The sequence below is a fragment of the Amblyomma maculatum genome, chromosome 2 (assembly GCF_055883805.1).
Source record: "Amblyomma maculatum isolate TAMU_Amacu chromosome 2, ASM5588380v1, whole genome shotgun sequence".
Lineage (NCBI taxonomy): Eukaryota > Metazoa > Arthropoda > Arachnida > Ixodida > Ixodidae > Amblyomma > Amblyomma maculatum.
This window is the reverse complement of record NC_139345.1, coordinates 44,145,290-44,168,717: the sequence shown is the minus strand read 5'-3', so window position 1 is coordinate 44,168,717 and position 23,428 is coordinate 44,145,290. Positions and strand designations below refer to the sequence as shown.

The 23,428-nt window shown below is 44.8% G+C and overlaps 1 protein-coding gene across 1 annotated transcript in view; it reads left to right on the top strand.

Moving 5' to 3' along the window:
- LOC146198546 (zwei Ig domain protein zig-8-like) overlaps nt 1-22,621 on the top strand; it is a 216,152-nt gene extending 193,531 nt beyond the window's left edge. The window contains exons 4-5 of the mRNA XM_084592612.1: nt 20,673-20,978; nt 22,488-22,621. Coding sequence (XP_084448738.1) covers nt 20,673-20,978; nt 22,488-22,621 — 440 coding nt within the window. The remainder of the gene's footprint in view (nt 1-20,672; nt 20,979-22,487) is intronic.
- Nucleotides 22,622-23,428: the final 807 nt, after the last annotated feature.

Sequence of the window (23,428 nt, the reverse complement as noted above, 5' to 3'; positions counted from 1 at the left end):
AGTCTTGTTACATCAACACGATTACGTTTTAAGGCCAAGTTTCAAACCATAAAAAAAAACGTCCTAAGAAATCTGCTCCGGATCAATTTCGGTGGCTATTATCACTTTAACTTGCAAATGACTAAAATAAGCGCAAATTCTTGTGATTATGCTTGCCGTGATGATGTGGATGAGATGTGATTATTTTTAAAAGTAGGAATGATAATATGTCGAGCGCACTCAGCAGAATATAAATAGCACGAGCGTGTAATATATATGCCGTGGTATTCAAAGCCATAATGTTTATGCTGAAAAATTTATTTCCCCCGCACTTTTTTTACGATGTCAGCGTAAGCCGTAAAACATATCAAGAAAATTGCAAGCGCCACTGTTAAGTTGTATGCGTTGGAGAAATGGAGTTCTTAATTTTTTACTGGTAAGGCTACAGGATTCAAATGCCTACTGTACGTAAGAGGGCTCAATCGGACCTACTCTATTTTCACAGGACGCCAAGCGTTAATCATAGTCTGACTAACAGTGAATTTTGTAATTTCGATTGAGTCTCGACGTAGACTATATTCAAGTCTTGGAATACGCATTAATATGTGGGTCCTGATAGCGCTCTGGAGGACAGAAGTCGACACATATATCTGATTACCATTCAAGCAGCGCGAGTAAGGCAGAATTGATCGACAACTCGAATCGGAAGCTTTCCAGCCCAGTGTATTTAGGGCAAGCCCCAAGGTGGCGTAGACTTTATGTCGGCAGTCATTACTCAGTGAGATTTACCTGAGAGGAGGAGCACGCTTAGCAATGAAACCGGTACAGCTTTCTCATGCAGTTTGCTGTTCTTGTCGAATACATTCAGCTAACAACAGTCCCGCTTCAAGGTAACTGATGGACGTAGCCTTCCCCAAGTCATCAATCTTAAACTTGTAGAGCAACGGCCTTGAGCAGGGAGTGATCCCTTGTTAGATTGCTATAAAAAACTACGAACATTTCAAATTCGAAGTTTCCACGAAAGCTGAGTAATTTCTTTCTCGATCCCTTAGCGGAAGAAGAAGAAGAAGCGCCTGAGCTGATACGTGTCCGCTTAGAGCTCTGTGTTTTTATCTTGTTTCGCCTATTTACTGTCGTTTTGTGTGGGTAGGGCAGTGCCCTCCGTAAGAACGAATGACGAAGACGCTCCTGTGGAGCGATTTCCGCCTCGGTGGGCCCTTTCTCAAGTAAGAAAGTCCAACCGGATCCCTCAAGTGCAGGCTAGGCTTAGCTCGGCGTTGCCGAGCGAGGCTGGGCTACGCGCCTGCATGGATTTTGCTCCGCCGACGACAGCTGTGCGGATTTCCGCTGTGTTACAACCTGGCACAACATCCACGTCCACGCAATCATCAACGCCTACATGCCCCCAGTCTGCTTCGTCTTCGGGTGGAACGACTTCGGCTTGTCCCATGGATTGCTCCGCCGCCTCTGTGCCTGTAACCCTCTCTCAAGGAACTGTGCCCGTCGCACCTATTCAGTCTTCCCTTCCAAGGCCAAATACAGCGTGTCAGCCCCTGACACCACCACAGATGCCGCCAGTGAGTCGAGCCTCGCTTCCACTTGCTGCTAACTCGTTCCCCGTCACCATCAAGCCTACATTGCGCTTTGATATAACGACTATCCCTCCCCGGTGTGTCCAAGCCACAATTGACCAAGTTCTAGGTTCTACTAACTACTGTGGATTTGTCGTCCATCGCCCATCGAACACCATTACGGTGAACTTGCCATCCTTGGTGGACGCCCAGAAAATGTGTGCAGTTACTCAAATTCCCCTGGATGCGAATGAGCATGTCCCAGTGCAAATATATTTTGCCTCTGGCCCTGACACCCTCCGCTGCGTCGTTTACCATGTTGACAGCAGAAGTCCTTCTGAGGAGGTGCGAGCAAACATTCGCTGTTCAACTCACGCAGTGTTGCAAGCACGGCCTCTGGGGCGCCGGGGTTCATACCTACTCACCCTACAAGGCCCGCTGACTTTGCCTGAATACCTAACCTATTATGGTGCGATTATCAAACCACAGCACTTCCGACCTCATCGTATATTTTGTTATCACTGCCATAAAGAAAGGCACATGCAAAATACCTGCCCTAATCCGGCAGCTGTGGCCGACATGAATGAACCAATAGCGCTTTGTGCCCTATGCAAATCGGCGGACCATGACATGCGCTCCCCCGCTTGTCCAAAGAAGAAGCGAACGAGGCCGTCGCGCAAGCCGCCTGGAAATGCAGATATTCCTACAAGTAATCGCTTCGCTGCTCTTACATGTAATGAAACCGACTTCCCTGCACTTCCTTTACTTGACCCACCTGCTCATCATACGTCTTCTCAGCATGGTTCATACGCACAAGCGACCCACCCTCGTGGATCAAATGGTACACCAAAATGGCCAGTGCACCAATCACATGTGGATGCCGCAGATGAAGACGCTGTTTTAGACAATGCCATTGCAGAGGCTCGCCAACGTCTAGACGAACTCACCCAGCTCCGAGAACAGCGTCGCTGTCACCCCTCTCGAAAACTATAATACCTCGTGATAAGATTTCAAATGAATCACCTCCAATAAGCATCAAACCACAATCACGTGCAGACAACACGTTAATCCCGAATACCCCGACAGTGGATAAAATATTAGCCCTTATGGAGCAGGTGACCTCCCTCATCGTAGAAGCTCTTCGGCCTCGCAATGGATAATGCACTGTCACTAGTGGTGCAGTGGAATTGTCGAGGCTTTGCGAAAAAGGCCTCTGAAGTGAACATCCGTCTTCGCAACAAAAAGCTAAAGGCGTGGGCCTTCTTACTTCAAGAGCATAACTCACTTCCTCGCCTTTCAGGATTCTGCGCTTACCATTCACCTTCCATTCCTGATCGCCGTTGTATCACCTCTTCCCTGAGCCCAGGTAAATCTGCAATTTACATTCACACTTCAGTTCCCCACACACCGATTGACCTTTCACGCTGGTGTAATAAACGCCAAGAGGTGGTAGCACTCCTAGTTAAGCCTGTACGCACGCCACTTATACTAGTTTCCTTTTATGGCCGTCCTGGTTCCGCATCTCCTAATCTTGGATGGGTTCGTTTTCTGCGTTCTACCTACTCGGGTATCTCTATTCTAGTCGGTGGAGACTTCAATGGCGCACACACCTCGTGGGGTTACCCATCGGATTCCCCCAGGGGTGCACACATCCAGGGAAGCTTTTCAGATAATTCTTTTCATCTTTTAAACCACCCGCATACATCTACCCGTCCACGAGGTGGGCCTTATTCACCTGATTTGACGTGGTGGTTAGGTCCTGGTAGCCCTCGTTGGGCTGTTGAACCAGATACCTGGGGTAGTGATCACAGTCCTGTCTTTATCGATCTCACTCCTTCGCGGATACTCAAAATACGCCGTAGCGTACGAATAACATCATGGGACCCTGTACGCGCAGACAATCGCTTATCTGATTTCACCCCATCATCAGCATTGTCTACTCTCTCTGCTGTTCTTGCGTCCCACACGATTACCACCACTGTAAATGAAGACGAGCCAAACCCGGACATCCACCTCCTGAATCTTGGGGCTCTGCGTCGCCAGGCAGATCATTATGCTGCTCGTAACCCCGATGACCCATCGGCTATCCCCGCTCTTCACCGGGCTACCGCGCGTGCGAGACGGTATGAAAAGTGTCTAGGAAGGCAACGTTGGGCTTCATGGTGTGAGCGCCTGTCCTCCAAGCAGAGTAATCGACAACTTTGGAGAGTGTTTCACGCCATGGAGCGCTCTTCTCAAGTTTCTGATTACACAGAGAGCATTCGCCTTGCTATGAATGTAGATGAGGACACATTCGTAAAACAGGCGGCCAGACAGTTTTTTCCCCACTATGATTCCACCTCAACTTCTCCACCTTGCTTACCGGTTACCGAACCCCCCGATGCGATTACTTCTGACCTAACCATGGCAGAGCTGCTGGCCTCCATTGAACGCCTCAAATCTAACTCTGCTCCCGGGCACGACGGCATACCTAACTCCTTATTCCGCAACTTGGAAGGGACTGCTTTGCAGGCCCTGCTTGATGCATTCAATGACGTGTGGCATTCTGGTGTCATGCCGGACGAGTGGAAGAATTCTATTGTTGCTCCAATACCGAAGTCAGGTCATCCTCCAGTATCTCTCTCGGCCCTTCGTCCAATTTCCCTGACGCCAACAATCTGCAAGCTTTACGAAAACATTCTCGCCACTCGCTTATCGTGGTGGTTGGAATCCCATGATTGTTATCCAGAATCCCAAATTGGCTTCCGCCCGCAAATAGGAACGGAGGACGGTCTTGCTACTTTGGCTGCTGACGTGCTTCACCACTCTCCGCACAGTCATCTTGTTAGAACTGTGATCGCTACAGATATAACAAAGGCATATGATAACAACCTTCACTCAGCCATTCTTGCCTCCCTACAAACTCTTGGTCTTCCTCACAGGTTTCTCTTCGCCATTCACGCCTTTCTAACAATCTAACAAATAGAACATTCAGTGTGCGTGTCCATGGAAAGCCCTTTGGTCACTTCCCCTCAAACAGAGGAGTGCCCCAGGGCTCCGTTCTCGCCCCTACATTATTTAATGTGGCCTTCATTTCACTTGTTCGAGCCCTAGAGACCATCCCTTCTATACGCGTGCTTGCGTATGCCGATGATATAACCTTATGGTGCTGTCACCCAGATACGTCTGTCCATCAGGCGGCCCTCCAGCATGCGCTGGATGTATTGACATTTCGCCTCCCTCCTTTGGGCCTAACTCTTTCGCATACAAAATCCTGTTTCATTCGAATTGGAAATAAAGCTGCCTTACGGAAAGCTCCCACTATAAATTTTATGATAGATAATACTCCAATTCCTGAGGTACAAACCGTTCGCATTCTTGGTCTTCTTCTTCATTCCTCTGGGACGTGCACCCCGTGGCTGACAGCCATCCGTAAGACCGCTCACGCTACTTTAGGTCTCATTCGTCGCATAGCTATGCGCTCTGGCGGCGCTCGTGCTCACACGGCCCGCCAGCTTGTTCGCTCTGTCCTCCAGCCGCGTATAATTTACCAGGCACAGTTTCAACGTCTCACCCGCAGACAATGGGACTCCCTTGAGGCCATCAATCGTGAGGCTATGCGTGCAATTACATATCTTCCCCGCCTAACACCCATACCAGTACTTCAGGAGTATGCCCAGCTAAATACGCTCACTGAATTCGTTAATCAGCGGACGGCAAACAGAGCTCGCAAACAGTCTTTACAACTACATCATTTAAAGACACTGCCTCCATGGTCGTACTGACAGCTCACGGACAATCGCCCCACTGCTTCCCCGTCGGTATCATCCGCACATCTACCTGAAGGGTGCATACTATATACCGATGCATCACATACTGCAGAGCGAGGAGTTACTTCTGTGTATAGTCCCTCTCATCCGCATCTCAACACTCACGTGACATATACCGCGGATACGTGCACCCCTCTGGCACTGGAACTTCAAGCAATTTACAATGCTTCCCTTCCCTTCCACCAGTTCCTACATTCAATGCAGTTCATCTTTACACAGACTCTCTCACTGCCCTTAAACAGCTTAAGGCCGTTCGACGCACATTCCAAATAACACAGTCCATACATTTGCTATGTTCAAAGTACCCATGTCCTATTCGCATACACTGGATTCGCGGCCATGCTCGCGATCCACATAACATACAAGCAGATGCTACGACGCATATAAACACATCAGACGATCCACCACCTTCCCCTCTTCCCTCAGATCCGTTCCTGTCCCACGATTCCGATTCGCAAGTTCTGCGCCAGCGAACACGCGCTCTCATTCCTCCGTGTTCGCACCCTCTCCCCCGTAGTCTTACTCGGCAGGAGGAGGTGACAGTGCGCCGGATCCGGACAGGGGTGGCTCTGACCCCATCTGTTCGACATCGATGGCGGGAAAAAGATATACCAGTGACTGACAGGTGCCCTCACTGTGAGGCTCCACCTGACCTCTGCGATGTGCGTCACTTGTTGTGGACATGTCCATCAACGAAGCACATTACGCAACGGACATTCATGAAGGTGGGCCTGCAGTGGAATCGCGATAGTGATTATGAGAAATGGACAATAGACAATCGCTATACTGCCAACCTTCTCGAATACATAAGCACAACAGGACTTCACTCCTTCTTTTAACTTTCTATCTCCTGCATCCCATTCCCCCTTTCTCAACTTATGCCTTGTGGCAAACTCTTCGAATAAAAAAAAAAAAATTCTTTCTCTTCTGTTTTACAGAGGTCGATACTGATGAGTAAGTACTCCCTATTTTAGATTTACCTTAGTCGGCGCTTTCGAATAACTACACCCGACTAATAGCCCTCCAGCAGCATATTACCCCAAGCGCGGAAAACAGGCAAAATAGAAACAATAAATGTGTCCAATTTCATCAAAATCTGCAAGGTGGTTTCATAACCGTCTCTTGTGTGGCTGAAACACTTCACACGTCGTAGTGCTTTTTATGAGCTCATTTTCATGATGTTCATTTAGAAAAAGGAGAAACTTCCACTTTCATGGGTATGGCCCGACAGCTTTATTAGCTTCCCTTGCGGATCATCCGTTATGTATGTAAGCTGTCCTACTCGATCACTCATTATTTGCTTAATCTGTGCCTCTATTATCTTATACATACTCAGTTGTCGCATAAAGTTGTAAGCTACTACGTGGTGTGAAAATATTATTGCCTCTCCCATAATCGAGAATATATATAATCAAGAAATTATTACGGGCACCGCGGCTGCCGTGTCACCTTCGTGAGAGCCCCCATAATCATGGCGTTGTAGGCGAGAGGTGCACAATCGCTTTCAGCAAGATGCTTCCTACTTCCCCTTTCCTCAAGCTCCATTGCTCGGCTTAAGCACCCCTGACGATGGCGAGAGTGACATGCAGAACGGCGCAGATGCGTACGCGGCCAGAAAGAGATGCTGGCCAGACAAAAGCTCAGGAGAAGCAGCGCGTTCGTGTGGTCTTCAAGCATGTACATATCCATATGCCGAATGAAAAAAAAACTCTCTAGCTTATGCCGCAGCACAGTGACAGACATGATTCCAAATGCCCAAAGGTTCTTGAAGCTGCTACCGCCTCGACGTCCGTTGTCGGGCGGTCATGTACGTGCGTGCGCTTGTGGAATCGTGGCACCATCTTTAGGGACGGTGCGGAATTAGTTGTTCCGTGTCGCGCCCCTCTCATCCTGGAGCGCCCTCTTACACAAGAGCAGACCTCTCTGAAAAGCCCCTAACAGTCAACGGTCCTGTATACGTTCGCGCAGAAAGTGGAAAACTCGTCTCCTTGAATATTTTTCTGTGCCCGGGTGATCACGTTTCGGCTCCCGAATAAAGAAAAATCGGTGCCCGGATGTTGGCTTTCAGTTTTGGCTGGACGTCCCTCAAGTTCGCCAACAGCAGCAGCTAAAAGCATTTCAGGCTTATTACTACTCGGTATCGATAAAATTATTCGGCGCTTACAGACCAAAGATACCGAAAGAAACCACTGTTTGGCTGAAGGTTTACGGCCTTGGTTTTGTTTTTGTTTTGTAGTAAATGGGTAGACACAGTGTTTAATTGTGAGATATTTAGAATTCATGCGCTTTCAAATCGACAAAAATTGTCTTAAGGTCGTTAGCGGCATCCGCTGCCACGAAAATATGATGGACTGAGCGAAGGATGAATGGATGGATTATAAGAGCATCCGCTTTGAAACAGGGTAGTGGCAATTTTCACCATGCTTAGTTTTTAAGGTGGAAGCCTTTTATGTCTCATGACTCGCCGGCGGGTCCGTGTGTGCGTCCGTGGCGGCTGCCAGTAACCCTCCGAAGGATTAGGATGGTTTCAGTACTGTTAGTTAAACCATGGCGTAGTAGTAGGTGTACAAACATTAGATATCGATTATTATATAATTAGTAAATAATGACTAGCTACTTAGTCAATGCTAATCAATTAATTGGACAAGGGTGTTTATATAATAAGTTAATTATAGTTAGTTAGTCAATGATAACTGGTTATTAGTAAGCTTCTAGACGTCTTAAACATACGCATTGTTCGTCGACCCTAAACGTCGCCATTCAGCAGTAAATCACCAAAACGAAGCCAAGCTGTGGCCAAACAGAGGGCAGCGACAATGGTGGTTAAAGTTTTCGCCTCTGCGCCCCTTAGATAGTCAAAAAGCCCATGAATGTTTTGGCATATCATCAATGTTTTAATAAATCCAACAACTATTTTGTCATTTCAGTTACTTAAATTGCTTTTCTGTGCGTGTCTCGTAGAGTGCTGCCTGGTGAATTTTGTGTCCAGTCAACTTATATACCAGTCTGCTTTTTAAGTATACAGAATGCAATTAGCCTCCGTTCTTGACACACTCAGTCGAACGCACTCTCGAATTTAGAATGAAGATGACACCAAACCTGACACAGATATTATTCTGAAGGCATCGGCACATGACAAAAAAAAAATTAAAACGTAACAAGACCCAATGTGGATTCGAATGCAATGCTGGGGCGAACCAAGTAGCTTGATTCACTGACGCCTCAGTAACACTCTGTCATCGCAGCAAGAGCCGACGTAGCGTTTTAGCTGGTATTTCCTTTCAGGAACCGCAAAGCGCAGACATTAATCAAGCGGACTGAATGGCATTTCTTCTGCCGCGCATGACGAAAAGTGCCAGCCGTCTCAGCGATAGCGTAGGACGGTGCTGTTTGCGCACAAGAGGGAAGCCTAAGGTTTTTACTCCTAAGCGTGTCGCCTTTTCAGTGACTAAGCAATTCAATTGCCGACCGGGGACGAGAGGGGTGGGCTTTGACATCTGCGTACGCGTTGTGACACAGGTGGCGTTCAAAAGCCTTGGTGTATTGAGAATGCGCTGCAATTTCTAGCCGCCTTAGTGGTCTTAATTGATTCAGAGACGTTAATTTTTAACCGTAAATTTTGCAGTGTTGCAATGTCAAATAAGGTTTTATTGAAGTTGATTGCCAGTATCTGGGGAAAAAGGTAAGCCGTGAATACACTGCGTGTGTTCACTAAAAATATCTCGTTTTCGTTGCACACAAGCGTTATTACGTCAATAAACCTACGGCTGTTAAAGGTGGGGTCTTTTTTTAAGTAAGGTTGCCTAAAATAGACTGCAGAGCACAGTCAGAAAACTTTCAGTGGCTCAATATGAATTTGTTTCTGTGCGTACTATATTTCAACATCGACGAACCCAAATTTAATTTACATATATGTACGTTCGCATTCATGACCAGCCTATAAGTGGCGCCTATGATGTTAGGCAACTGCGTTAGTCCTCTTAAGACCGACCCGTGAAAGAGAGCCCGGAAAACTCAAACTGGTACGCTTAGTGATGTGGCCTTCAATTTTAAAGGCAGGCAGACAGAGGAAACGTTGCACTGTCGATCTCAGACTGCCTACGTGCTCGCTATGACACTAACCAATTGTTTTAACTTGCTCTATCCTACATAGATGCGAAAGAAACGTATTGTTTATTGAACAGTTCAAAGCCCATTTTCATCCTTCCTAATGGACGTGTGTCAGCTCGGCTACCAGACTCCTGGCTTGATCTGGCAAAACTCAAACTGTCGAGGCTCTTCGTTTCAGTCTGTGTCCCAAGCCTAATTCATGTGCCGTCTAATCGGTTTACAGTTTCGGAGAAGGTCTAGCCTAAATGGCTCCTAGGTTAAGAGCTGTACCACATAATCCGATATCGAGTTTACGAATAGACGCTAACTACTTGCAGGTAGACTGACTTGCCTGAATAATTCGCGCACTCAACGATCAACCAAATAAAAAAACATTATCTGTATAGATGCTACCTATTTCTATAGGAGGCACTAATACCTGAGTGCGTAAGTAGCATGCCATGGAGTTTCTTACTCTTACCTAGAGGGAAAGCTGTACTGCCATCTATGGGAGTTTAGATGGAATTTTCAGACGACCAGTTCAACCACCATGGGCGCTCAAAGCATCATGGGCCGGACAGCTAACGAGTGCAGACCTACAACTTTTGGACAAAACTAATGCAAAGATAAATGTTGTTCTATCGTAAATAACGTCCTAACATTCAATATTGTGACTATAAATTGCAAAAAGAGAAACAGCATGTAAGTATGAGATATATTCAACATGAGCAATGGCTCCTTCTTCTATTGGCTTAGTTTTGAGCAGAACAAATATCAATATTTTACATTTAATAGGCACACTTTTAAAGGAAAAAAACGATTCGGAAATATTTATGGTTGTACAATCACTTAAGAAAGTTTTTATAGAATTTTGGAAAACAGAAACATTTTATTGGCGACGTCTGCTTTTGCGCCTTCGCTACTATGGCTTTTACGGCCTATGCGCGCACCTCGCGATGATGATGATGATGATGATGATGATGATGATGATGATGATGATGATGATGATGATGATGATGATGATGATGATGATGATGAAAAACAACGTAGTAACGACACTCCATGCATCCGAGAAAAATCGACTGTCTCGCATCAAGTAGGGTCCCGGCTTATGATTCTTATCGCGCCCATGGTGGCTGAAGTGCAGCGCCCTCAGCTCTCCCTCTAGTTAGTGTTAGAAACTCTACGGTAGCAGCGGCTCTTTTCCTTAATAGTTTTTTTATGCTTCTTGACCTGCGCGGGCATCACTCCGTTTGTACTGATGTCTTAAGCTATTTCTACATTACAATGGTGATGAAGGAACACGGCGATTTCTTACGTTTTCATCATAATGTAAAGCAGAAAGAATTTTGCGCGTTATAATAAGGAAAGGAATTAAACGCAGCACGACAACTGGCGAGCTTCCCTTGCATCCACGTGTTTAGCCCTGTTGCCCTATCAGTGTACTAGCAACTCGCCTGTCTTGTGGTGCAACTTTTCTGCATCCGCATGTTTTGTGCGTTCAGTATGATGTCAGCAATTCTGGTGAATGGGCGCCTTTAGGTTTCAGGCTTCAAGAAATATGCATTTGCTAAGAAACTCGTTAAGAAACGCGTGAAACACGTGATCCACCTTATGTACGCTTTCAGGCAATGCAGAACGTGACTTTCAGAACACAATCAACATATCCTGTTGTCTTCAGTATTTATTTTTTGTATTGTATGCAGTCATTTCTGGTGGTTGTTTTCATATATTTATAGAAATTATTAATGTGTATTCATATCAGTTCTTTTTTTTTTTTTTAATTGTTCAAGTAGAAAATGTTTTGTGTGAAGTGTATGATTCCGGGTTGAAACTTGTTCGTATAATTAACATATAGTAGAAAACCTCTGACCTTATTCCACTGTATGTATTTCCTGCGTTCCTATCCTACTGGTGTTTGTAATGAGAAACTGTTACTGATAGTTGTATGTAATTTTGAGATGCCAGAATTTGTGTAGAGGCAAATACCCCTGTCAGGCTTTCACATAGTCTTTAGTTCCTGCCTCTTCTCGCTTGTACGAGGAATCCCTAAATCAATTCCATTTTCATGTTCTTCCTAACACTGAGAAGCAAAAAATTTCAGAGGTATGGGTAAAACTTCCTTCGCTCATAAATTTAGAACTTTTCTTTTTTTTTGAACCCATGATAGCCTAGCTAATCAAGTTGGCTATATATAACATACTCATTCAACCATTACTATATTATAAACCATCAAATATATTTTTATTACAACAAAAATATTAACCAAAATTAGACAGGCGCTCAGAAGATGTTTACAAATATATAAATATATGCAGTAAAGGAACAGGAAGCTGAAAAATAGGAGGACGATTTAGCTTTGCCTTAGGAATAGACGCGATTGCACCTTTAAACTCCATCTTATTCCACAATTTATTTCGCTTCTTTTTCTGTGAATTAGTATTGCTATAACAGTATACATACCAAACATAGGCTAGTAAGTCATACGCACCGCGACTCGTTCGCCAGGTGCTCATTTAACACTCTCTGTATCAACGACCACAATGCTAAAACGTGTTCCACACGGAATTAATTTTAGCCATATGACGCCTCAGCTAAAAGACGTTTGTCAGGAAAAGGACTTTCCGCCTCACTGGTTTCTATTCCTGATGCCGCTGTCTATCCTTGTCACCCTTTCATTTAAGTCGCGGTTTTCTGTCAAGCTTACACAGTGAGGCAGTTAACTGAAGGGCTTTGCATATAGTATGTATGTATGTATGTATGTATGTATGTATGTATGTATGTATGTATGTATGTATGTATGTATGTATGTATGTATGTATGTATGTATGTATGTATGTATGTATGTATGTATGTATGTATGTATGTATGTATGTATGTATGTATGTATGTATGTATGTATGTATGTATGTATGTATGTATGTATGTATGTATGTATGTATGTATGTATGTATGTATGTATGTATGTATGTATGTATGTATGTATGTATGTATGTATGTATGTATGTATGTATGTATGTATTTACAGCCGCCCAAACCTTCAACTGGCCAACGTAAGGGCTGCATTTTCGGTGATCCTGACAGACAAGGCAGTAATTGAATTACAGTAATGAAATTACTGTAATTTAATTACTTTTTCCGATAATTTGTAATGTAATGATTAACTTTTTCAGTTTAGTAATTTAGTAATGTAATGAATTATTTTATGGTAGTAATTTCGCAGCAAAAGGAATTATTTCCTTTCTAAATTGCTTTTACTAAAGTGAGCCACTACTTCTTCAACAGACAATCAAGTAGGGTGCCGCGAAAGCGGAAACGACGTGCGGCAAGCCGAAGCCAGCGTAACGGATCGGCAAAAAGAGAAGGAATTGAGCAGGACAGTGCGTCTGAGACCTCGTGTGTAGCAAGGTCACTTAGTGCGGCTATCCCATGGCAACCATTCTCCAAGCAGTAGGATACAAGGCGTCAAGGAAATGCCGAAGGGAGAGACGGTGCAAGAAGGCTGGTTAAAAACTAGTTGGGGCGGGTGTAGCACGCTTCCCCGTGTGGCGGTTTCCGCGTGTCGGAGGCAATGGGCCATCTCCCTGCAGTGCCGAAATCCCGTGAAGTAAGTGCCACGCGTGTGTTTCCCCGTGTGTCGGCTCCCCCTGCTCACAATCCCCTCTCACCCCACTCTTCTTGTCGGCAGTCGAAAAAGCCGGAAAGCAGGGGTCAGCGCCCTACCGCCCCCCACAGAAGTTAATGGTTTTTAGCGGGCGTCTTGGCGACGAGCTTGTGCGCGTTTCCTTCTTCTTCTTTCTTATTGTGAAGGGCGCAACTGAGTTATGCGAAAAGGAGAAAAATGGCCTTTTCTTCCCCATTCTTTCTTCGAGCGTTGTACAAATAATCTCTATGCTTAAGAAACAGCAAAGCCTTTGATTTTGACAACATTTTTTTTTTATATCGAAAACAGCAGCTGGTGGTTGTCAACCGACTAAGTGCATATAAGTAGTGGCGGTCCATGGCGTGTGAACACTGTAACAGAAGATACGTGAACATGTCATACAGCTACTACAGGTGTCTAATAAGCCTCCCGGCGTGTCAAAGTTCAACATGCTTTTTTTTTTTTGAGAGAGAGAGTGCAACTGGATAAAAAACAAAATAGCAAAGCTCAAGGTTTTTGTCTAATCTTAGCGGCACTGTCCGCTACAATGAATAGAAGCTATCTTGAAACCAATTAAGAGGTTTCTTTTTTGTTTCGAAAAGAGCCAAATGCACCTTGGCGGAAAGAAAGCAAAATGCAGTTTTATTTTTTTATCCACAGCAACACAAAGATCTTTGAGCACACTAAAAATTGCAGCTGAACTTCACCTGATTCGGTGCCCAGATCTGGCTCTTTTCTGGAAAAACAAATGCGTTCTTAGTAGGGTCTTTCTATTTTTTTTCCTTGCTTTTCTTCGCGCTTTAAAATTACAGACAGCTCGCTTTGCGAACGCTTTGGCTTGGGAACAAAACTGTGTATCTTAGGAAATGACAATTATATACGAATCGCATATTTGACGATTCACATTCCTTGACCATTGGATTAAAGCGCTTTTTGAAAAGTAGCTGCCGCTTTCTTGAGTGACATGGACACCAGGCCATCATACAGCCGCAAGAATGGGCGCTCCCGGCTCTCCTCCGCGCGAGCGCTCTACGGCCGCATGGCCGAAAACAAACTAACCAACACTAACAAAAAGCAAAAAAAGAGTAGCACGCCCTTCTTACCCTCCCTCCTTCTCCTCCCGCCCATCCTCTCCCAACCCTCTCCAATGTTCCAAGGCGTGAGGAGGGGTGCGTCGTCAAGAGGGGTTGTCCGCAGTGGGAGAAGGAGAAAGGGATTCTAAAAGCGCGGGGGCTCGAAGGCGGGGGAGATAACGCATTTACAATACTGCATGGAAATAGTGACCTGGGTTTCGACACTTTCTTTTTCGTGCACACCCCGTTGGGGCGCGGCGCAGTGGCACTCCCTGTTAAGTCGGCTAGGGCACAATGGTGCCTGAGTGCTCGTCACCACGAGGCGAGGGAGGATTGGGGTTGGGGGAGATAGGTGGAAGGGTCCGCGGCGTGAACCACCGAGGCTTGAGCATTACTGAGCAATGAGCACAAGGTGCCGACGTCGATTCTTGGGACTGCGGAAGCAATAACCTAACGTCTTCGGGCCCTTCAAATGGTGGAGACAGCTCCGGGCCAGCAAGACGCTGGGTTCGCCGGTCATTTCACGATCGTTCGACCATGCTTCTGCTTTTGTTGTAGTTGTCTTTTTTTACTGTTGTCTTGTTTTTGTAATGGCAAGTTCTGTAAGAAAGAGGGAAGGAATAGCTATCTGTGAAGGAATTTGGCGGGAAGACGAAAAAATGTGTGCTTCCGTCTGGGGAACAAGTTGTTCTTTTCTTTACTAGCTTTACTTAGTTTTTGCATGGATGGAAACAAGAAAGTAACTTAAAAGTAATTGAATTACTCACTAGAAGTAATTGTAATGTAATTTCCTTACTTTTAGGAGCAGTAATGAGTAATGCAATTTAATTACTTTTTCTGAGATTTTCAGCAAACTAATCAGTAATGTAATATAATTCCCTTTTAAAAGTAATTTTGCCTTGTATGGAACCTGAGCGTTACAGAGTAGCTGACCTGTGAAACGTCCAAGTATAAGCAAGGGCTCACCAAGCCCTTATTTATTATCGACCTTCCGCAAGTCTTATCCGCCCTAAGGCGCAGCACAGAAAAGGCGGCTATCGCGCACGCCAGTTAAAGATTTGGGCGGCTGTATATATACATATATGTATGTGTGATTAATACCATTCATGAAAAAAGACCATTCGTGGCTAAACATCATGGGGCCGTCTGTCATGCAGAAATCTTGCATTAAAATTCCAATGCCGATAAATTTATTTTCTTGAATTGTGTATTTTTTTTTTTTCGATACGTTTCTGAGTTGCGGTTCTAAATTCTGGGCTATGGCGATGTCTTTTGAGCATAACGACACCAGTTGGATATCGCGTAAAAAAAATATAATATTCGTTTTGGGCTAACCTTTGCCATAGGCCAGTATTTGAATTTAAAGTGCTCTCTAGTCTGTACTCTCCACTCGAAAGAAAACAAGGAGATAATAATAATTATGGCTCGAGCGCAATGCTTTGAGGTAATATGGCGCAGTGCGCAAGTTGGCCTCGAAATGTGGTGCATAAAACTCCGCCCACTACACTGCTGGGGGCAAGGAATTGTTCGGAACATGCTTGACATCTTCAGACAGATCTGGAGATCAGTAAATTGCGGAGGGGCACCTGCCAATAGTGCGGGGTGAGTGGAGGAACCATTTCTGTCCGAACTAAAATACCACAAATGTACTTGACCTTTTTAGACATAGCTGCCGCTAGCGTGCACAAAATAAAATTTCGATGCTGCCAAATAGCATCAATATACCGTCGCTGCTGAGCAGGATCAGTGCGAGTAAAAGGTGCCAACTTGAGCGCCATGTTGGATGCATTCATTCAGCCTTTGCCGGTCTCGGTTAAAAGTCATCCATACTCCAACAGGTTAGTGCATTGTTATGGCGCTATACTACTGTGCCTAAGAATGCGGATCGAATCTCGGCGGCTGCTTTTCATTGGAGCATAAATTCAAAGCGCCCATGTACTGTGCAATTTCAGTACACATTTAAGAACTCCAGGTGCTCGAAATTTCCGGAGATCTAAACTACGGCGTCTGTCATAGCCTGTGATGGGATGTGATAACAAGATTAATTTTCCACCAAATAAGGAGGCCCTCAATCCCCGCCCCCGGCACGCAGGTCTAAGGGACGGGAGCCGAGACCTCTGCGATCAGATGCAGACAAAGAGGTCTTGGCTCTTCGCGGCTTCTTCCGCCAGGCGGATGGCTTGTTGCTGTGGAGCAGGGACCTCGCTCCGCAGCAGGGCTTCCCAGGCTTCTATACAATTTATATTTATTTTAGCCGCTGGGGAGCTAGCACATTCCTAGATTATATGGTCGAGGGTTCCTCTCTCCCCACAGTGCTTGCATTTGTCGTTTTTAATATCGCCTCTTTCTCTTTTTCCACTTTCACTCCCACCTTCCTCTCTTCCCTTACGGCGCGGTTGAGGTGTCCACAGAAAGCAAGTGAGACAGTTACCGCGCCTTTCCCTTCTTGTAAATCAAATCAATCAAACAATCTATCGTCCATCTGTACATAATATGCCCAGACCGGGTCGCTTTGTGACGCTAAACACCACAGACCTTAATATTCCGAAACTAGCCGGTAGTTTCCCGCAATATACCGAAAGGCGATTATTGACTAGAAGCGGCTGGGAGTCCTCAGAACGGGAAACCTCCTCCCATCGTTCAAATGAATCGCTTGTATTGAGATAGCAATACTGCCCCAGGTTTTGAGCCATCGCGTAGTCCCGGCGGAGGCCACGCTTGACCTTGAACAGCCGAGAAGGAAGAGGAGGAGGAGAAAAAGAAGAAGACTGGTAATTTACGCTCTCGTGTCATACTCTTAAAGGATGAGCTTAAGTGTCCCCAATAATGTAGCACCTTACGTTGATAGGGCGTATTAGGGGAATAATGTAGCAGGCAAAAGAAGCTTCCGCCGTTGCTATCACAATTCAACTAGAGTTAACCACAGTTAAACCACAACTAATTGTTTTCATAAGGATGGTAATTAGAGTTAAATGCCTCAAGATCCTCGATATCATGAGTACGGAGAGACGGCAGTAACTCTGCTCATATTTGATCATTTCACTTCCAATGGAGCAGAAGGATGACGCATCGGCTTGCATAACTGTATCTCGCGACGGCGAGTTCCGGGCATGGCGTTCAGAGCACTTGTTTATGACTGTACTCGCTCAAGGAGGAGATGCGATTTACTGCTAACTTGGTGCGTTTAGATACCGTCCGTTCTCCTCATTGTGCTTAACTATTAGCTTTGAGAAACAAAGCCATTCTTCAATATCAAGCTATTTGGCCTAGCAAAAAGGCCAGTGTCTGGCCTGGGCTTGTCTCCGTGTTCCATTATTAACGAGAGAGTTTTTGTTAACATTCACTGTCGGATGCCTTCTTTATTCACCCGATCGGCGCAGAATTGCCGCACGGGCTATGTCGCAGTGGCCTTACGAAGTGTTCGCTCATTTACAAGGCAGGCGCGTTTGAAAGCTTCTAATGATGCTCTCAGTGCTCTTGATTCCGCTCATCACCGAGGGTTTGTTTGGTCGAGTGTTTGGTTTAAGCCCCAACTCACAATACAAGCTCACGCGCGTTAGGAAAAGAGCCCGGGGCTTCGCGGCGTTCGTGAATGGCGCACAATCATTCACTGTATTTTCTCCCTTGCAAAACAGAAACGCCCTGGCCCAGTTTCTAACAGATATCTCCACCACACGCGAACTTCGCTCTCATCCCATTTGGAGCTGAGCATCCGCACGAGCAAACAAAGCCCCCTGTCATACGAAGCGAGCATCTCCTCCTCCTTTCTATCTTTCCTCTCACTCACTCTCTCTTGCACCCTCTCCCTTTTTCTTTCGGTAAGTCTGCATCACCGAGGCTTGAAGCGGAAGCGGTGCTTGACATGATAAACAACTTCTCACGACCGAGACAGAGAACACGGCCCCGCGTCGTGTCCCGCCTTCCGACGTCTTGCGAGTGAACACCAAGGAAGCGTGCTTTCTCGCCACTCGCGAGACCGTGTTTTACATGTTACTTATGCTCACACACAATTCCTTCTGCATTGTGCCTGTGCCTATTCCTATTGTTTTATGCTCATTTGCTTTTTTTTTCTTTGATTTGACTTTCTTCTCGCGGCTGTTTACATTAAAAGTGCAACTTCGCTCTGGTTTTCATCACAACTTGGGACCGGAAAGGTCACTCAGGCTTATTCAAAAACGAACTCCATTTGCAGCCAATGTCCAGATAGATGGAGTGAGCCGCCATTGTAGTACAATGCCTGTCACAGATCAATGTCGATGGATGAAGTATTTTAAATTGCGGCCTAATATAAACAGCAAGACGAGATGCATTGCTAGTATATTCTCTTTCCTGTGAACAAGCTGCAGCAATCAATCAAGGTTTGGATAGAAGTGAGTGCCCAACTTAATCTGCGGTAGCCTGCCCATCGCCATGCCCAGCGACATATTTCCCGTCTTTCGTTCGTTCCTTTCAATCTGTCCGCAGCTTGAACTTGAGAGAGTGGGGGGAAATGAACAGGCGCACAGCTCGATCACGGTCGGAATTTCATGCCCACCACGCTCAAATGGTCGTTTCCGATGTAAGCCGGCAGCGAATTACGTATTCAAGATTATAAAGCTTGAATCTCAGGCAGCGGTTTTCCAAAGTGGTGCCCGTAATAGTTATTAGGCACACTAATCGTTATTTGATCGTGGTCTGTACCCGAAGGGCATGCTTGCTTAGACGAAGTTTGCGAACTTGCCAGAGGATACCGGACGGAATTATTCAGCTTAATATCCGTGCATAATCGCAGTCCACATGTGACGCGCATGAAGCAACTGAGCCGCCATCATTAAAACTCGCTGCGCGTGTTTAATCAGTTGCCCTGTTTGCGAGTAAACGTGGTGTGATATAATGACATCATTTCCAACTGCTAACTATAGGTTGCATGCTACATATTTCTTCGCTTTATTTGCATTCGTGGAATAGGTGACGCAAACGAAATGTATAAAAAAGAAGAAAGTAACTTAGCATACCCTCTGTTCAATATTGAAGTATGAATAATGGATGAATAATATTATTTATTTACCAAGACATGAAAGCAGAGGTTGTTGCCTGACAGTGACGGCGCCTAAACCTTTTTGATTGAGGGAATGGTAGTGGTGAAAAAATACGCCCAGCAACATAGTTGTGGCACACAATCGCAACATGTATAGAACGCAGCAAACAGGCCGAATTAATAAGAGCAAATGAAAATAAGCAGTAAGCGTCAGAAATCATAATCACGGTAAGTATAAAAGTAAATAAAAATAAGCGAACATGTAAGAATTTTGCAGAAATGTTATAATTACAAGCACATGAAAATTGTGTACAGAATTAAACAGAATACTTAAACAATAAACGGTGAAAAAATATGTAGCATTGATATACTGACAGAATCATGAGCGAGGGCGATGCTCGAAATTGATTCAGAGAATCATTGCAATCACGAAAAGGGAATGGAGTGTATTTCCTCTGACTAATCTTGTGTATTCAATTCAAATAAATTTAGTGTTTCTTTTTTTTTTTTTTTTTCAGAAAGCATAGTTGGTCTCCTGGGCAAAATGTTGCTCAAGCTGTTTGACTGAGGAATAGGATACACTTCATGACAGCAGATTTTTACAATACAATACATCAATTATTGGCACCAACAAAAACAAAAAATTAATAGAGGCTTCAAAACCATCCAAACTAGCACAAAATATTTTAGCGAGAATACATTTTAAAGCAATAATATGACAAGAATCAACAAGATGTCTCGTAAAGGTGAAAAAAACGAGTGTAATCTGTATACGAAAATAAGGACTTAATCTTTCTACTATTCAAAACAATTGTATATGTGTATTTGGAAGACTATGGGACAAAGCTTTCTGTTTATAGAATTTACGGTAACAGCGAATTGCCCTTATATTCGCATTTCGTGTCGGTATATTAACAGTTCGGAGTTCTAGACATGCCATTTTGGCCATTTGGTGGGAAATAAAAAGAAATAAATATAGATCGACGGAAAGATGAATCGCTACGTAAGAGTTCTTTACTAAAACTCCTTTTATGATGAAAATCATGTTCTTTAAGTTTGTAAATGACATGTACAGCCCAAGAATGCTAATTGGTCTTCAAAGATGAAGAGCTTAGACCTTGGGTTACTTATTATTGTAAAAAACAAACAAAGAAGCTCCTTAAAATAGGGCGACATGCATGGATTGCTTTTAATAGTCGTGAATCAGCTAATGATTGTTGCGGTCCAAGTAGCGTCATCATCACAAATTCAGTATTGTTATTTTCATGGTGTCTGGTAATCTCAAAACCGGGCGTCTCTCTGAACGAAGGCATTCATTAAATGGAGGCGGTCAGTGCGACTAGCCGCCAATATGAACCGAAAGCCCGTGCAAGCTGTTCGTAATGCATTCAATCATGCTGAAAGTGAGACCTCCGAAGGGTCCTGTAGCACCCTTGCACAACGTTGTCAATCAAACTGTGAGCGGCAACCTCCCCTCCTCTGCTGACGCAGTACCTCGGGCCCGGATCTTGGAAGCTCCCGAGCTGTTCATCAACAGTGGCTCGTCCATCAATGTGAGCTGCGCGATCGAACACAGCCCCGAGCCACCCGTGTTCGTGTTTTGGTACCACAACGACCGGGTCATCAACTACGACGAGACCAAGGGCGGCCCGGGACATATTTCGGGCGCCAAGCGGCCTCCGGACACGTACGTCAGCAGCCTCTTCATACGTAATGCCCGGCCGCAGGACTCAGGCAACTACACCTGTGGTCCGTCCAACGCCGATTCCACCAGCGTCGTAGTGCACGTGCTCAACGGTGAGCGTGCGAGCGTTACAAGTGTCGGCTCCTTCGAACTAAGTGTACCGAATTTTGTCTGAGCTCTATTTAGCGTCATGTTACGCCCAAATGAACTGTTTCTTGTTGCTTCTAGTGGAAATGCCTATCAAAGTATTGTTTACAGTTGGCTAACAAGCCTCAGACTAGAGTACCCATTGAAGGCTCATCAATATTAGCATGTACAAAAAAACCTAAATTATACCAATCTCATCGATGTCATCGTTATGTCACTGTAAATTTTTTAATTCCTTTGTTTTGAGTGGTACTTCTCAGTGAACAAAGGTTATTATTCACGTGGCTACTGATACAGGTAATTATTGTGACGGAGCAATAAAGGTCTTAACTAAAGTTAATAGTGCCTCGAATTAACATCATGGGCGGCACGAGGTGGTCAGACAAGCTACAGATCAGAACCAATCATACCGTTTGCTACGACCTATGTGTACTAGACGCTTCACGCTGGCTTGGCCTACCACAGGTTCGTCACAGCCAGATACTATTCCGCTATGCTTACGGCGAACACTCCTATATAGCATTATACTGTAATAGTGACGAAGCAATCACTTTATACGTGTTACGCCAGAGCCTTTTCATGCTTTTTAGTTGCAGTTTTGCAGCTGTCTACAAAGTGCCTATTACTATATGGGCAGTCCAGAACTTTTAGTGCTAAATAATAGGCACCTGGTGCAAGTTATTTAAAAACAATTTTGGGGAAGACTTGCTATTCTCTCCATGTGAGCCAACACTTTTTACAAGACAAAAGGCTGTGTTTCCTTCAGCTTTCCCATCCTTTGCTTCTGTCACTGCCAATGGCTCTCGGTCACTATTGCAGTTGTTCTTGCTCTAAGGAAATTTATGGATTTTGACAGTTACCAACTTTCTATAACCGACTGAACTTTTTAGCGGTTTCGAAGCCAAACGGAATTTCTTTTTTTCAGGTGTGAAAGATAATTGCTTGTGTTTAACCTCGGTGTAATATATTAACGGCATAGTTTCTAAGGCAAAAGCCTGTCTTGTCTCATAGGTTCCGGAGATGTTCGCCGGAAATGATGGTATGAACTGACACTTTAAGAAACATATCTCTCCACCAGGCATCGAACCATTATCTCTCTCATCTTTTGATGAGAGCGCAAACCACTACTCTATGGTGGGTTTTAATTTTCTTGATTGCTCGGAAGAATATCCGAGAAACCAATAGTTATTCAACCTGGCTAGCGCAAGGATGTAGCAGTTATGACAATGACAATGCAGTTAATGATAATGATGATAGTCACAACAATAATGACGCTGCAATTATTTAATGATCATGATGGTTGTAGCAATAAGAGAGAATTTGATAATGACAATGATAAGAATGATAATAATGATGCAGTCAGTGAAAACGGCCCTGAAAAGGGGCGTTCGCCATTTCCACTCTTCATGAGACTTAAGGGCAGTCATGTAATTTTCGCATTACTTTCTTTTTTTCTTACCCTCTTCACCTCACAGGCGAGAAGAGAGCAGCCATGCAGCACGACTTTTCTCCGTCGCGAGCCCTGCTTCCGGCCTCGGTGGAACTGAGGCTGGTGATTTGCTCCCTGTTTACGACGCTAGGCGTCGCCTTCAGGCTCACGTCTTCTTGACCGTCCTGCGCGAACCACTCCACCATGCTTCTTCAAAGCTTCATCACTGTCCGTCCAAACTCACAGATCATCGCGGGAGGTAAGTGATGATATGTCCTCACGTCAAAAAAAAGGGGGGAGAGGGAGGGGGGGAGGTTAGAATAAAATAAAGTCACCTAAACCTTGTCAGCAAAATTTAATATTCAAGTTCCGAAGACCTGTATTACTTTGACTGATGTGTTGTATATTTATTTTCATCTCTAAGCAACCTTGCGGACAAGTTCCCGGTTCTGTTATAGTCAGTTGTCACCAAACTTAGCTGATTAGTTTCTATAATGATCAGGCAAAGTCAAAAGAAATAATGCATCAAGTAAGATAAACAAATATGCCAAGCAGTAGCTTTATCTGGACGTCGACAACTCATTCTAGCAAGCAAGCACTGGTACAGCATAGAATTCACAAACCCGCACACACTCAAATATGGTGAGTAAAAAAGCTATATTAAATTATTACTCAAACCAAAAGCGAAGGACAAAATGCCCCTCACCCCCACCTTCCCTCCAGGCCTGACGCTCATTTAAAGCCACATGACAGTTTTCTCGGCGGCTATCAAATGAACGGCACTGACGCTGACTCTCCTATGTGATACTTGATTAGATTTCACACTTCCGTTCTCACATTTCGAACACGCTTAATCAGGCAGCAAGTGTTATGCACTGCTCAGGAAGCTCTGATCGTTACTCTCGTCATCTTCACTACGGCGTTTCTCACAGCCTGAGTCGTTTTGGGACTTTAAACTCTACAAACTAAACCAAACCGTCTCGTCAT